The 16,120-nt window shown below is 42.6% G+C and overlaps 1 protein-coding gene across 3 annotated transcripts in view; it reads right to left on the reverse strand.

Annotated features, from left to right (window-relative positions):
• iqub (IQ motif and ubiquitin domain containing) overlaps positions 1–16,120 on the reverse strand; it is a 131,989-nt gene that overhangs the window by 96,741 nt on the left and 19,128 nt on the right. For all 3 annotated transcript variants that reach the window (XM_068050899.1, XM_068050898.1, XM_068050897.1), the window contains exons 3-5: positions 13,687–13,821; positions 3,363–3,497; positions 633–767 (exon numbers count right to left, since the gene is read on the reverse strand). In XM_068050899.1, the coding sequence (XP_067907000.1) occupies positions 633–767; positions 3,363–3,497; positions 13,687–13,821 (405 nt within the window). The remainder of the gene's footprint in view (positions 1–632; positions 768–3,362; positions 3,498–13,686; positions 13,822–16,120) is intronic.

Genomic DNA, 16,120 nt, shown 5'->3' on the forward strand with positions numbered 1-16,120 from the left:
GGATACATTGCATACAATAATTGCAATATTTGCCATTGCACAAACTTTAAAATACATTTTACATGAACTATTATACATTTCAAATTTTAAAAATATGTTTTACTTCATGTCATCATGATTTTGCAGTGGATAGTTGTCCACAAATACTAGATATGTTTAACTGCTATAACAGCTTGACAGCATTTTGTAATCATGAAAACATATTACATTAATTTCAGAACTGCCAATGAGAACATAAAAGTGTTGTTCATGAAATGTGTAAATAGCTGTTGGTTGTCATAATTGTGCATTGATAATATCTTGCTATCTTGAAGTTTAAAGATGTTCAAAACAAAAACTGATTTTTTCCAAAATTACCCCTTTATTTTAAGGAGCAGAATGTGGTTCTAAATTCCTTTTACTGATTTTCTCCTGGTCTTTAATGCTAATAAAATAAAGCAAGGATAAACAGGTTTTGAAAACAGCAAAATGAACTGATTTCAAAGATCTTTAGAAATATTACACTCAATACAAAGACTGTGGTCTTACCTACTATAATGTCAGCAGTAATTCGAAAGATAATGAGTAACTTGAAAATTGTATTTTTGTGAACATGAAAATCAAGTTGCATCCTGTGAAAATGTCAACATTACCTGGTTTGGTAATATCAGCATGATCTGCTGACTCTGCCTCTTGTGTTCTAACATCCTTTTCTCTCACTGTTTCATCTGTTGTGACTTCACCAGTTGGAGCTTCCTCTACATCATGGCCTACAATTCCAGGATCTTCTACTCCAAGTGAATGAGAAAAATAGGTTGTAGTAAAAACAGAATTAATACATAGCTTTGAAAGCCATTGAGATCAAACATTGTCTAACCAAATAAAACCAGGGTGATTGATTAGCATGCTGGGTTACTGTGCACATTGTCACAGAAACTGACAGGATTACATATTTTCCCATTGAGTTGTAGGTACATATGTGTCCGCAAATCTCTTCACGCTAATTTGCCTTTTAAGCTCTCCACCAAATAATCAATGGGCAAATGAGTCAGCATGATCCAATTTGGTGCACATTTTACCTGCCAGATGCAAAAAGGGAGCTAGTCACTTTGTTGCCATGTCATTTGAGAGATAGAGCGTCTCCCATAATTCCCCACTCCTCATACCACTCCTTACTGGTCCCTCCCAATTCCATCCCCCTCCAATCTGCTCTGTCCCTCTCTTTAAGCTGCTTTAAACATTATTTACTTAGGAAGGGGAATGTGGGGGTGGTGGGCAGGGGGTGGGAACAGTAACAACATCAATCTAAAAGAAACCGATCATACAGAGGATTACGGTGCACAGTGGATTGGTATACACACACGCACACTGATTTGCTTGCTAGTTTCCTTGCCAGCCTCCAAACCTGCAGTCTTCATAAATTTCAGCAAATCCAGAAATTCTCAGCTTGTGTCTCTCATACACCCATTACTCTCATGACATCAAAGGCAGTCTCTGATTCTACAATTTCAGAATCTTCTATTCCACCAGATTAATTTGAGAATAATCAGGCTCCTTGTATCATATTAAATCGCTATGGCTCTGCTCCTCTTAATCTTAAACTTTTCCAGCTATATATTCCTGCTATATCTTCTTCCCTATTGACTTAGAGTTACTTCTTGTTCTCTGTCCCTTTTTTCCACCAAGGGACACTGATTTTTCAGTCATAATTACCTTGCCCTCTAGAATTCTCACAAAACAATGTTGCTAACTTCCTACCTACGTTAAAAGGTCCCTTAAAATCCAGCTCTTTAAACAAGTCTGAAATCAACTCCTGCCTCATCACAAACAAAAATAATTGAATGACAGCAGCAAAATCAATTGTCAATTGATTGCACAGTGTCATCTCTACTCTGTATCGTAGATTTGAGCACATAATTATACATGAGCTGCTTGAGTCAGCCAGAACTTTGGGTGGGGGAAAGCATCGCAGGAGAAGCCTGTGACCTGACAAACATTAGGTGAGCTACTCTGAGATGCAGTTATGGATCTACTGCTGTTAGCTACTACATACTAAGGACAAGACCTGGAAACAACACACCTATCCAGTGTCGAATGGGTGTGATACAAGACAGGTGGGCTCCAAAAGGATGCAGTCGGCAAAATTACAAAACTGTGCCAAAATATTAATGATAACAAATTCCACCACAACACAATGTTTGGAATCCCCTTTAAACCTTGTACCTCTTAGCCTAAATCTTTGCTCCCTAGTTATGGATCCCTCAACCATGGGAATAGTGCCTCCCTATCCATTCTATTTAAACCACTCATAATTTCATACATTTCAATTAGGTCTCCCCTCAGCCTCCTCTGTTCCAAAGTAAAAAGCCTTAGCCTATCCAATCTTCCCTCATAACTAAAATTTTCCAGTCCAGAGAAAATCCTCATAAATCTTGTCTGTACTCTCTTTTATGCAGTCACATCTTTCCTTTAGTGTGATGATCAGTAGTGCACACAGTACTCCAGCTGTGGCCTAACTAGTGTTTTATATAGTTCCAGCATAACCTCCCAGTTCTTATATTCTATGCCTCAGCTACAAAGGCAAGTATCCTGTATGCCCTCTTGATCATTTTAACAATTCAGTTTCTAACCAATTTCCACTGATAACGTTCAACTTTTTTTGATGGTGAAGCAGTAAAAACATTTGCATCTGTCATGTCACATTGCATGTTGGAGAGTCTCGAAAATGACTACAACCATGTTAACAAAACGGATACATTGCATACAGTAATTGCAATATTTTCCATTGCACAAACTGTAAAATACATTTTACATGAACTAATATACATTTCAAACTTTAAAAATATTTTTTACTTCATGATGATTTTGCGGTGGACAGTCATCCACAAATACTGTAAATGTTTAACTACTACAATAGCTTGACGGCATTTTGTAATCATGGAAACATATTACATTAATTTCAGAACTGCCAATGAGAACATGAAAGTGTTGTTCATGAAATGTGTAAATAGCTGTTGGTTGTCATAATTGTGCTTTGTTAGTCTCTTGCTATCTTGAAGCTTAATGATGTTCAAAACAAAAACTGATTATCTCAATAAATATCCTTTATTTTAAAGAGCGGAATGTGATTCTAAATTCTTATTACTGATTTTCTCCTGGTCTTTAATGCTAATAAAATAAAGCAAGGATAAACAGGTTTTTAAATCAGCAATAAGAACTGATTTCAAAGATTTTTAAAAACATTACACTCAATACAAAGACACTAGCATGTGGCCTTACCTACTCAAATGTCACCAGTTATTTGGAAGATAATGAGTAACCTGAAAATTGTATTTTTGTGGACAAGAAAACCAAGTTGCATGCTGTGAAAATATCAGCATTACCTGGTTTGGTAATATCAGCATGATCTGCTGATTCTGCTTCTTGTGTTGTAACATCCTTTTCTCTCACTGTTTCATCTGTTGTGACTTCATCAGTTGGACCTTCCACGACATCATGGCCTACAATTTCAGGATGTTCTACTCCAAGTGAATGAGAAAAAAATAGGTTGTCGTAAAAACAGAATTAAAATGCTTAGCTTTGAAAGCCACTGAGATCAAACATAGCCTAACCAAATAAAACCAGGGTGTTTGATTGTCATGCTGGGTTGCTGTGCACATTGTCACAGAAACTGACAGGATTACATATTTTCCCATTGAGTTGTAGGATACATATGTGTCCACAAATCTCTTCATGCTAATTTTCCTATTAGGCTCTCCCCCAAATAAATCATGGGCAAATGAGTCAGCATGATCCAATTTGGTGCACATTTTACCTGCCAGCTGCAAAAAGGTTGCTAGTCACCTTGTTGCCATGTCATTTGAGAGATAGAGCGTCTCCAGCAACTCCCCTCTCCTCATACCATTCCTTACTGGTCCCTCCCAATTCCATCCCCCTCCAATCTGCTCTATCCCTCCCTTTAGAGTCATAGAGTTATGCAGCACAGAAAATGGCCCTTTGGTCCATCCTGTCAGTGCCCTCCATCAAGCACCGAACTATTCCAATCCCATTTTCCAGCACTTGGCCTGTAGCCTTGTATGCTATGGCATTTCAAGTGCTCATCTAAATACTTCTTAAATGTTGTGAGGCTTCCTGCCTCTACCGACTCATCAGGCAGTGTGTTCCAGATTCTAACCACCCTCTGGGTGAAAAACTTTTTCCTCATATCCCCTCTAAACCTCCTGCCTCTTACCTTAAATCTATGCCCCTGGTTATTGACCCCTCTGCTAAGGGAAACAGTTTCTTCCTATCTAACCTATCAATGCCCCTCATAATTTTGTATACCTCAATCATATCTCCCCTCAGCCTTCTCTGCTCTAAGGAAAACAACCCTAGCCTTTTCAGTCTCTCTTCATAGCTGAAATGCTCCAGCCCAGACAACATCCTGGTGAATCCCCTCTGCACCCTCCCCAGTATAATCACATCTTTCCTATAATGTGGTGCCCAGAACTGTACACAGTACTCCAACTGTGGCCTAACTAGCGTTTTATGCAGCTCCATCATAACCTCCCTGCTCTTACATTCTATGTCTCAGCTAATAAAGGCAAGTATCCCATATGCCTTCCTAACCACCTTATCTACCTGTGCTGCCGCCTTCAGTGATCTATGGACAAGTACACCAAGGTCCCTCTGACCCTCTGTACTTCCGAAGGTCCTACCATCCATTGTATATTCCCTTGCCTTGTTGGTCCTCCCATAATGCATCACCTCACACTTCTCAGGATTAAATTCCACAGCTCCGCTCATCTTACCAGCCCATCTATATCGTCCTGTAACCTGCTTTCCTCCTCACTATTTACGACACCACCAATTTTCGTGTTATATGCGAACTTACTGATCATACCTCCTATATTCACGTCTAAATCATGAATGTAAATCAGTACTTTCAGCACTCTACAAACTGCTTTGCCTGTGCTGGGATGTTGGAGCAGTACCACAGGACATGTGCGATGCCAATATCATCACCCTCTATAAGAACAAGGGTGACCGTGGTGACTGCAACAACTACCGTGGAATCTTCCTGCTCAGCACAGTGGGGAAAGTCTTCACTCGAGTCGCTTTAAACAGGCTCCAGAAGCTGGCTGAGCATGTCTACCCTGAGGCACAGTGTGGCTTTCGAGCAGAGAGATCAACCATTGACATGCTGTTCTCCCTTCACCAGCTACAGGAGAAATGCCGCGAACAACGGATGCCCCTCTACATTGCTTTCATTGATCTCACCAAAGCCTTTGACCTTGTCAGCAGATGTGGTCTCTTCAGACTACGAGAAAAGATCGGATGTCCATCCGGATATTGGCCGCCTCAAGGACTTATGTGTTGGAGATACGGTCCTGCCACCTGATGCCAAGGATTCTCCGGAGGCAGCAAAGATGGAATGAATTGAAACATCGCTCTTGGCTAACATACGTTGAGAGGCCTCGCTGCTGTAGAGCAAGGTACTGAGGACACAGGCTTGATACACTCAGACTTTTGTGTTCCGTCACACTCTCTTGGCCAGTCTGGACCTAGCAGTGGAAGCCTTTCCCATGCGCTTGTTGATTTCTGCATCGAGAGACAGGTTACTGGTGATAGTTGAGCCTAGGTAGGTGAACTCTTGAACCACGTGGTCGCCGATATTGATGGATGGAGCATTTCTGACGTCCTGTCCCATGATGTTTGTTTTCTTGAGGCTGATGGTTAGGCCAAATTCGTTGAAAGCAGCCGCAATCCTGTCGATGAGTCTCTGCAGACACTCTTCACTGTGCAATGTTAATGCAGCATTGTCAGCAAAGAGGAGTTCCCTGATGAGAACTTTCCGTACTTTGGTCTTCACTCTAAGACGGGCAAGTTTGAACAACCTGCCACCTGATCTTGTGTGGAGGAAACTTCCTTCTTCTGAAGACTTGAACACATGTGAGAGCAGCAGGGAGAAGAAGATCCCAAACAGTGTAGGTGTGAGAACACAGCCCTGTTTCACGCCACTCAGGATAGGAACGGGGTCTGATGAGGCGCCGCTATGCTGAATTGTGCCTTTCATATTGTCATGGAATGAGGTGATGATACTTAGTAGCTTTGGTGGACATCCGATCTTTGCTAGTAGTCTGAAGAGACCACGTCTGCTGACGAGGTCAAAGGCTTTGGTGAGATCAATGAAAGCAACGTAGAGGGGCATCGGTTGTTCGCGGCATTTCTCCTGTAGCTGACGAAGGGAGAACAGCATGACAATGGTTGATCTCTCTGCTCGAAAGCCACACTGTGCCTCAGGGTAGACATGCTCAGCCAGCTTCTGGAGCCTGTTTAAAGCGATTCGAGCGAAGACTTTCCCCACTATGCTGGGCAGGGAGATTCCACGGAAATTGTTGCAGTCACCACGGTCACCCTTGTTCTTATAGAGGGTGATGATATTGGCATTGCGCATGTCCTGAGGTACTGCTCCCTCGTCCCAGCACAGGCAAAGCAGTTCGTAGAGTGCTGAAAGTATAGCAGGCTTGGCACTCTTGATTATTTCAGTGGTAATGCCATCCTTCGCAGGGGCTTTTCTGCAGGCTGGAGAATCAACGGCATCACTGAGTTCCGATTTTGTTGGCTGTATGTCCAGCTCATCCACGACTGGCAGAGACTGGGCTGCATTGAGGGCGGTCTCAGTGACAACATTTTCCCTGGAGTACAGTTCTAGGTAGTGCTACACCCAGCTGTCCATTTGCTTGCGTTGGTCAGTGATTGTGTCCGCTGATTTAGATTTGAGGGGGGCGATCTTCTTGATGGTTGGACCAAAAGCTCTCTTAATGCCATCATACATTCCTCTGATGTTACCGGTGTCGGAGGCCAGCTGAATATGACTGCATAGGTGTTGCCAGTAGTCATTTGCACAGCGCCTGGCTGTTCTTTGTGCAGTGCTTCTGGCTGCTTTAAGTGCTACGGATGTTAACTCACTGGGGGCTTTCTTGTAGTTCAGCAGTGCAATGCGCTTAGCGGCTATGAAAGGTTCCAGCTCTTCAAAGTGAGATTGAAACCAGTCTGCATTTCTCTTCACACGTTTGGCATAGGTGGTCATAGCTGAGTCATAGATGGCGTTTCTGATGTGGGCCCACTTGGTCTCTGCATCCCCTTTGGGAGTGTTTTGAAGGGCTTTTACAAGTGAATTAAAAAACTTATGTAACAGCTGTGGATAAGAAATTCAGTACCTTTATTTTCGGTCCATCATTGTCCTTTTCCATAACTACCTTAAATCTTACAGAGTTATGGTCACTATCCCTGAAATGTTCACCCACTGACACTTCTACCACTTATCTGGCTTCATTCCCTAGGATTAGGTCCAGTACTGCCCCTTCTCTTGTAGGTCTATCTACGTACTGGCACAAAAAGCTCTCCTGTATGTGTTTTAAGAATTCCGCCCCCTTTAAGCCTTTTGCACTAAGACTATCCCAGTTGATACTGGGGAGGTTGAAATCCCCTAAAATTAGTACCCTATTATTTTTACACTTCTCTGAGATTTGCCTACATATCTGCTCCTCTATCTCTCCCTAACTGTTTGGGGGCCTGTAGTACACTCCCAGTTAAGTGATTGCCCCCCTTTTTTTTTAAGTTCTACCCATATGGCCTCATTTGAGGAACCTTCTGAGATATCATCCCTCCTTACTGCAGTAATTGACTCCTTGATCAACAGTGCAATGCAACCTGCTCTTTTACCCCCTCCCCTGTCATGCCTGAAGATTCTATACCCTGGAATACTGAGCTGCCAGTCCTGCCCCTCCCTCAACCATATCTCTGTGATAGCAAAATATCATAATGCCATGTGCTAATCAATGCCCTCAATTCATCTGTCTTGCTCGCAAGACTCCTTGCATTGAAATAGATGCAATCCAGCCTTGCATTTTTCACTTGTGCCTTAACAGGTCTATATTTGCTCTGCCTTCCAGACTGACTCAGTTTCTCTTCTATATTTGATTGTGCATCATCCCGACTGTAACTCCACTCTGTATCCCATCCCCCTGCCAAATTAGTTTAAACCCTCCCCCCTCCCCCCCACCAACAGCACTAGCAAACCTGCCAGCCAGGATATTGGTCCCATTCCAGTTCAGGTGCAACCCATCCAACTTGTACAGGTCCCACCTTTGCCAGAAACAGACCCAGTGATCCAGGAAACTAAAGCCTTCCTTCCTGCACCACCTCCTCAGCCACGAATTCATCTGCTCTATACTCCTATTCCTATACTCACTAGCACGTGGCACTGGGAGTAATCCAGAGATTACAACCTTTGAGGTCCTGCTTTTTAATCTGCTACCTTGCTCCCTAAATTCTTGTTGCAGGACCTCATCCTTCTTGCTACCTATATCGTTGGTACCAATATGTACCACGACCTCAGACTGTTCACCCTCTCCCTTCAGAATATCCGGCAGCCGCTCCGAGACATCCTTGACCCTAGCGCCAGGGAGGCAACATACCATTCTGGAGTCTCGTTTGCGGCCACTGAAACACCTGTCTGTTCCCCTTACGATTTAATCCCCAATCAGTATGGCTCTCCCTCTCTTTTTCATCCCCTCCTGTGCAGCAGAGCCATCCGTGGTGCCACGAACTTGGCAGTTGCTGCTTTCCCCGGGGAGGCCATCCCCCCAACAGTATCCAAAGCGGTATATCTGTTTGAGAGAGGGATGGCCACAGGGGACCCCTGCACTACCTGACTGCGCCTATTACTCGTCATGGTCGTCATCCATCCCTTTTCTGCCTCTGCAGCCATTACCTGCGGTGTGACCAACTCGCTAAAAGTGCGGCCAACGACCTCCTCAGTATCGTGGATGCTCCACAGTGAGTCCATCCGCAGCTCCAGCTGTGCAGTGCAGTCAGCTAGTAGCTGCAACTGGACACACTTCCTGCACACATGGTCGCCAGGGACACTGGCAATGTCCCTGATTTACCACATAGCGCAGGAGGAGCATGCCACGGGGCTGAGCTCTCCTGCCATGACTTAGCCTTAAATTAAGCTCCTCAGTTACTCCCTTTAATTTAGAGTACTGATTACACTAGGGATAAAAACAAGAAATGCTGGAAATACTCAGGAGGTCTGGCAGCATCTGTGACGAGAGAAGCAGAATTAACGTTTCAGGTCAGTGACACTTCTTCAGATTTCTTGTTTTTATTTCAGATTTCCAGCATGCGCAGTATTTTGCTTTTAATTACAATAGGGACCTTATTCTACTCCAAACACTCCCTACTACAATCTAAATTCCCGACCTTTACTTTTACTTCGGCTATTGAAAGTAGTAAAAAAGGGTAGAAATACTCACCTGTCCCTACTTACCAATCAGCTGCCTCCCCTTGCAATGCGTCACTTCCTGAACTGTTTCTTTAAGCTGCTTTAAACATTATTTACTTCAGAAGGAGGATGTGGGGGTGGTGGGCAGGGGGTGGGAACAGTAACAACATCAATCTAAAGGAAACCGATCATACAGAGGATTACGGTGCACAGTGGATTGGTATACACACACGCACACTGATTTGCTTGCTAGTTTCCTTGCCAGCCTCCAAACCTGCAGTCTTCATAAATTTCAGCAAATCCAGAAATTCTCAGCTTGTGCCTCTCATAAACCCATTACTCTCATGACATCAAAGGCAGTCTCTGATTCTACAATTTCAGAATCTTCTATTCCACCAGATTAATTTGAGAATAATCAAGCTCCTTGTATCATATTAAATATATATTCCTGCTATATCTTCTGCCCCATTGACTTAGAGTTACTTGTTGTTCTCTGTCCCTCTTTTCCACCAAGGGACACTGATCTTTCAGTCATAATTACCTTGCCCTCTAGAATCCTCACAAAACAATGTTGCTAACTTCCTACCTATGTTAAAAGGCCCCTTAAAATCCATCTCTTTAAACAAGCCTGAAATCAACTCCTGCCTCATCTCAAACAAAATTAATTGAATGACAGCAGCAAAATCAACTGACAATTGATTGTACAGTGTCTTCTCTACTCTGTGTTGTAGATTTGAACACATAATTATACACGAGTTTCTCAAGTTGGCCGGAACTTTGGGTGGGGGGAAGCATCGAAGGAGAAGCCTATGACCTGACAAACATTAGGTGCACTTATGGATCTCCTGCTGTTAGTTACTACATACTAAGGACAAGACCTGGAAACAACACACCTATCCAAAGTCGAATGGGTGTGTTACAAGACAGGTGTGCTCCAAAAGGATGCAGTTGGCAAAATTACAAAACTGTGCCAAAATATTAATGCTAACAAATTCCACGACAACACAATGTTTTGAATCCCCTAGAAACCTCCTACCTCTTACCCTAAATCTTTGCTCCCTGGTTATGGATCCCTCAACCATGGGGAATGGTGCCTCCCTATCCATTCTATTTGGACCACTCATAGTTTTATCCACTTCTCTTAGGTCTCCCCTCACCTCCTCCGTTCCAAAGGGAAAAAAAAACCTTAGCCTATCCAATCTTCCCTCATAACTAAAATTTTCTGGTCCAGACAAAATCCTCACAAATCCCGTCTGTACTTTCTTTTATGCAGTCACATCTTTCCTTTAGTGTGGTGATCAGAGGTGCACACAGCACTCCAGCTGTGGCCTAACTAGTGTTTTATATAGTTCCAGCATAACCTCCCAGCTCTTATATTCTATGCCTCAGCTAACAAAGGCAAGAATCCTGTATGCCCTCTTGATCACTTTAACAATTCAATTTCTAACCAATTTCCACTGATAACGTTCAACTTTTTTTGACCGTGAAGCAGTAAAAACATATATATGTAGGGAAATCACAGATAGGTGTAGGAATTGTAGGGTTGTAATAGTAGGTGATTTTAACTTCCCTAATATTGACTCAGACTGCCTTAGTGCTAAGGGATCAGATGGGGAAGAATCTGTTAAGTGTGTCCAGGATAGTTTTCTGAAGCAGTATGTGGATGGCCCTACTAGAGAAGGGGCTGCACTCGACCTCCTCTCAGGAAATGAGGATGGGCAGGTGGTTGATGTGTCAGTGGGGGAGCACTTTGGGACCAGTGCACAACTCTATTAGCTTCAAGATAGTTATGCGAAAGGATAGGACTGGTCCTCAGATTGAAGTCCTAAATTGGAGGAAACGCTAATTTAGATGGCATCAGACAGGGACTCTCAAAAGTTGAATGGGAGAGGCTGTTTACAGGTAAAGGGACGTCTGGCAAGTGGGAGGCTTTTAAAAGTGAGATAGGAAGAGTTCAGGGCTGGCAAGTTCCTGTTAGATGGAAGGGCAACACTGGCAAGTTTAGGGAACCTTGGTTGACGAGGGATATTGAGGGTCTGGTCAGGACAAAGAAAGAGGCATTTGTCAGGTATAGGCAGCTGGGATCAAGCGAGTCCCTCAAGGAGTATAGGGGATGTAGGACTACAGTTAAGAAGGAAATTAGGAGGGTGAAAATGGGCCGAGATTTCCCTGGCAGATAAGATAAAGGAGAATCCTAAAAGATTCTATAAGTATATTAAGAGTAAAAGGGTAGCTAGGGAGAGAGTAGGTCCCCTTAAGGATTAGTGTGGCAATCTATGTGTGGAGCCATGGGAAATGGGCGAGGTCTTAAATGAATATTTCCCGTCTGTACTTACCGTGGAGAAGGTCATGGAAGCTAGTGAGCTCAAGGGAGGGAACACCAATGTCCTGGAGCATATCAACATTACAAAGGAGGTGGTGTTGGAGGTTTTGAAGCCCATTGAGGTGGATAAATTCCCAGGGCCTGACCAGGTGTATCCAAGGATGCTATGGGAAGCAAGGTAGGAGATTGCTGGGGCCCAGGCAGAGATTTTTGTATCATCGTTAGCCACGGATGAGGTACCGGAAGACTGGAGGATAGCTAATGTTCTGCCTTTATTTAAGAAGGGCAGCAGGGATAAGCCAGGGAACTACAGGCCAGTGAGCCTTACATCAGTGGTGGGAAAGTTATTGGAAGGGATTCTGAGAGACAGGATATATATGCATTTGGAAAAGCATGGTCTGATTAGGGACAGTCAGCATGGCTCTGTGCATGGGAAATCATGTCTCACGAATTTGATTGAGTTTTTCGAGGAGGTGACCAAGAGGATTGATGAGGGCAGGGTGATGGACGGTGTCTACATGGACTTTAGCAAGGCCTTTGACAAGGTCCCGTATGGTAAGCTGGTCCAGAAGGTCCGAACACTAGGGATCCAGGGTGAGCTAGCAAATTGGATACAAAATTGGTTTGATGATAGGAGGCAGAGGGTGGTAGTGGAGGGTTGTTTTTCAGATTGGAGGCTGATGACCAGTGATGTGCCGCAGGGATCGGTGCTGGGCCCTCTGTTGTTTGTCATATATATTAATGACTTGGATGTGAATGTAAGGGGCATGATTAGTAAGTCTGCAGATGACACCAAAATTGGTGGCATAGTGGACAGTGAAGAAGGTTGTCTAAGGTTACAACAGGATATAGATCAACTGGGAAAGTGGGCAAGGGAGTGGCAAATAGAATTTAACGCAGACAAGTGTGAAGTGATGCATTTTGGGAAGTTAAACCAGGGCAGGACATATACAGTGAATGGCAGGGCCCTGGGGAGTGTTCTTGAGCAGAGAGACCTTGGCGTGCAAGTACATAGCTCCATGAAAGTGGCAACACAGGCAGACAGGGTGGTGAAGAAGGCATATGTCATGCCTGCGTTCATCAGCCGAGGCACTGAGTACAAGAGTTGGGACGTTATGTTACAGTTGTACATAACGTTGGTTAGGCTGCATTTGGAGTACTGTATGCAGTTCTGGTCACTGCACTACAGGAAAGATGTGATTAAGCTAGAGAGGGTGCAGAAAAGATTCACAAGAATGTTCCCTGGTTTGGAGGGCTTGAGTTATAAAGAGAGATTGGATAGGCTGGGTCTGTTTTCCCTGGAGCGAAGGAGGCTGAGAGGGGACATGATAGAGGTATATAAAATTATGAGAGGCATAGATAGGATAGATAGCCAGAGTCTGTTTCCCATGGTGGGGGTGAATAAAACTAGAGGGCATAGATTTAAGGTGAGAGGGAGGAGGTTTAAAGGGGATCAAAGGGGTAAATTTTTCACACAAAGAATAGTGGGTAACTGGAATGAGCTGCCTGAGGAGGTGGTGGAGGAAGGAACAGTAGTGACATTTAAGAGGTATCTGGACAGGTACTTGAATGAGCAAGGCATAGAGGGATACGGAATTAATGCAGGCAGGTGGGATTAGTATAGATAGGCATTATAGTTGGCATGGACGCGGTGGGCCGAAGGGCCTGTTTCTATGCTGACTCTATTTGCATCTGTAATGTCACAATGCATGTTGAAGAGTCTCGAAAATGACTACAACTATTTTAACAAAATGGATACATTGCATACAATAATTGAAATATTTGCCATTACACAAACTGTAAAATACATTTTACATGAACTATTTTACATTTCAAACTTTAAAAATATTTTTTACTTCACGATGTCATTATGACTTTCTTCTGGTCTTTAATGCTAATAAAATAAAAAAAAACAAGAATAAACAGGTTTTTAAATCAGGAATAAAAACTGATTTCAAAGATCTTTAAAAATATTACACTCAATACAAAGACACTATCATGTGGCCTTAGCTACTAAAAGGTCACCAGTAATTTGAAAGATAATGAGTAACCTGAAATTGTATTTTTGTGGACATGAAAACCAAGTTGGATTCTGTGAAAATGTCAACATTACCTGGTTTGGTAATATCAGCATGATCTGCTGACTCTGCCTCTTGTGTTGTAACATCCTTTTCTCCCACTGATTCATCTGTTGTGACTTCATCAGCTGGACCTTCCTCAACATCATGGCCTACAATTTCAGGATCTTCTACTCCAAGTGAATGAGAAAAAAAGGTTGGAGTAAAAACAGAATTAAAGCTTAGCTTTGAAAACCATTGAGATCAAACATTGTCTAACCAAATAAAACCAGAGTGATTGATTAGCATGCTGGGTTGCTGTGCACATTGTCACAGAAACTGACAGGATTACATATTTTCCTATTGAGTTGTAGGTAAATATGTGTCCACAAATCTCTTCATGCTGATTTGCCTGTTAGGCTCTCCCACAAATAAACTATGGGCAAATGAGTCAGCTTGATCCACTGGTGCACATTTTACCTGCCAGCTGCAAAAAGGAGCAAGGTAAAATTTTGCTAAGTCATTCGAGAGATAGGGCAACTCCCGCAACTCCCCTCTCCTCATACCACTGGTCCCTCCCAATTCCAACCCCCTCCAATCCACTCTGTCCCTCCCTTTAGCTAGCTTTAAGCGTCGTTTGCTTCGGACGGGGGAGGTGGGGCGCGGGCGGGGGGGTAACAACATCAATCTAAAAGAAACCTATCATACAGAGGATTAGGGTGCACAGTGGATTGGTATACACAAACACAGATTGATTTGCTTGCTAGTTTCCTTGCCAGTCTCCACACCTGCAGTCTTCATAAATTTCAGCAAATCCAGAAATTCTCATCTTGTGTCTCTCATAAACCCACTACTCTCATGTCATCAAAGGCAGACTGTGATTCTACAGTTTCAGAATCTTCTATTCCACCAGATTAATTTGAGAATAATCAGGCTCCTTGTATTATATTAAATCACTATGGCTCTGCTCCTCTTAATCTTAAACTTTTCCAGCTATATTTTCCTGCCTATTTTCTTCCCTGTTGACTTAAGGTTATTTCTTGTTCTCTGTCCTTCTTTTCCACCAAGGGACACTGATCTTTTAGACATAATTACCTTGCCCTCTAGAATTCTCACAAAACAATTTTGCTATCTTCCTACCTACGTTAAAAGGCCCCTTAAAATCCATCTCTTCAAAGAAGCCTGAAATCTGCTCCTGCCTCATCTCAAACAAAAATAATTGAATGACAGCAGCAAAGTCAGTTGACAATTGATTGTACAGTGTCATCTCTACCAAGTGTCGAAGATTTGAGCCCACAATTGCAAACAAGCTTCTCGTGTCAGCCAAACCTTTGAGTGGGGTGAAGCATTGGAGGAGAAGTCTATGACCTGACAAAAATTCAGTGAGCTACACTGAGGTGTACTTCTGGATCGACTGCTGTTAGTTACTACATTCTAAGAAGAAGACCTGGAAACAGCACACCTATCCAGTGTCGAATGGGTGTGATGCAAGACAGGTGGGCTCCAAAAGCAAGCTGTTGGAAAAACTACAAAACTGTACAAAAATATTACGATAAATTCCACAACAACACATCTGCGCTTTGTACTGACATACCAGCCCACAATCTTTCAACTGAAATGTCACCAACAATTTTAAAAAACAGGACTTTACTAGTCAATGAACCCTAATTTTACTCTGTTGATTTGACAGTATCAGCAACCTCCAATGACACAGTCTCTTGTGATGTTTTATTGACTATTTCTTCATCAAACAGAGGAGCTGCAGTTACAGAAGATTCTCCCAAATCATAATCTGAAAATTCAGAACTTTCTATTACAGCAAATCAATGTGCTTGTGTGTTGATGTTGTGGCATTGAGTAAGAAAAGGGGAAATAAAATAGGTTATCAAACGTACAGGTGGGGAGAAAATATATGACTCTTGGAATGCAATATTATTGGGGGAAATATTGTCCAAGCACATTATAACAAAATAATCTGGTAGGTTAGCATGCATACTTGGATGATGTATGTTCTGTCAGGTTGAGTGGCAGAATATGTATCAGTGTTCAAATTCAGCATCAAATTGAATTTCTGATTTCAGGATTAATGTAAAAATGTTTAATATAAATAATATAGAAATGTGTTGGTAGAACATGTGCAGGTAAACCAATATCTCCTTGTGCTGAAAATCTATGATTATACAAAAATGAGACATTATAGAGTACAAGAAATTTCATCCGACATTTCAATATCACATTAGTGATATTTGTACTAGACATTCTCTCAAGTTCAGTGTCACAACTCACTCCCACATGTCCACTTACGATCCAAAGTGCTCTTTTGTTCTGCGCAATCAAATATACAAATGCAGTTTCTGTCTGTCCGCACTTTTCTGATTGGTCAGTGGATTGAATTGTGGGCAGAGCCAGCACACAGCAGAGATCAGGTCTACAATGGATATGTGCAAAGTTTTCACACATACAGTGAGAGGTGAGTTTAGTTTGCACTCA

Source organism: Heterodontus francisci, chromosome 18 (assembly GCF_036365525.1).
Source record: "Heterodontus francisci isolate sHetFra1 chromosome 18, sHetFra1.hap1, whole genome shotgun sequence".
Lineage (NCBI taxonomy): Eukaryota > Metazoa > Chordata > Chondrichthyes > Heterodontiformes > Heterodontidae > Heterodontus > Heterodontus francisci.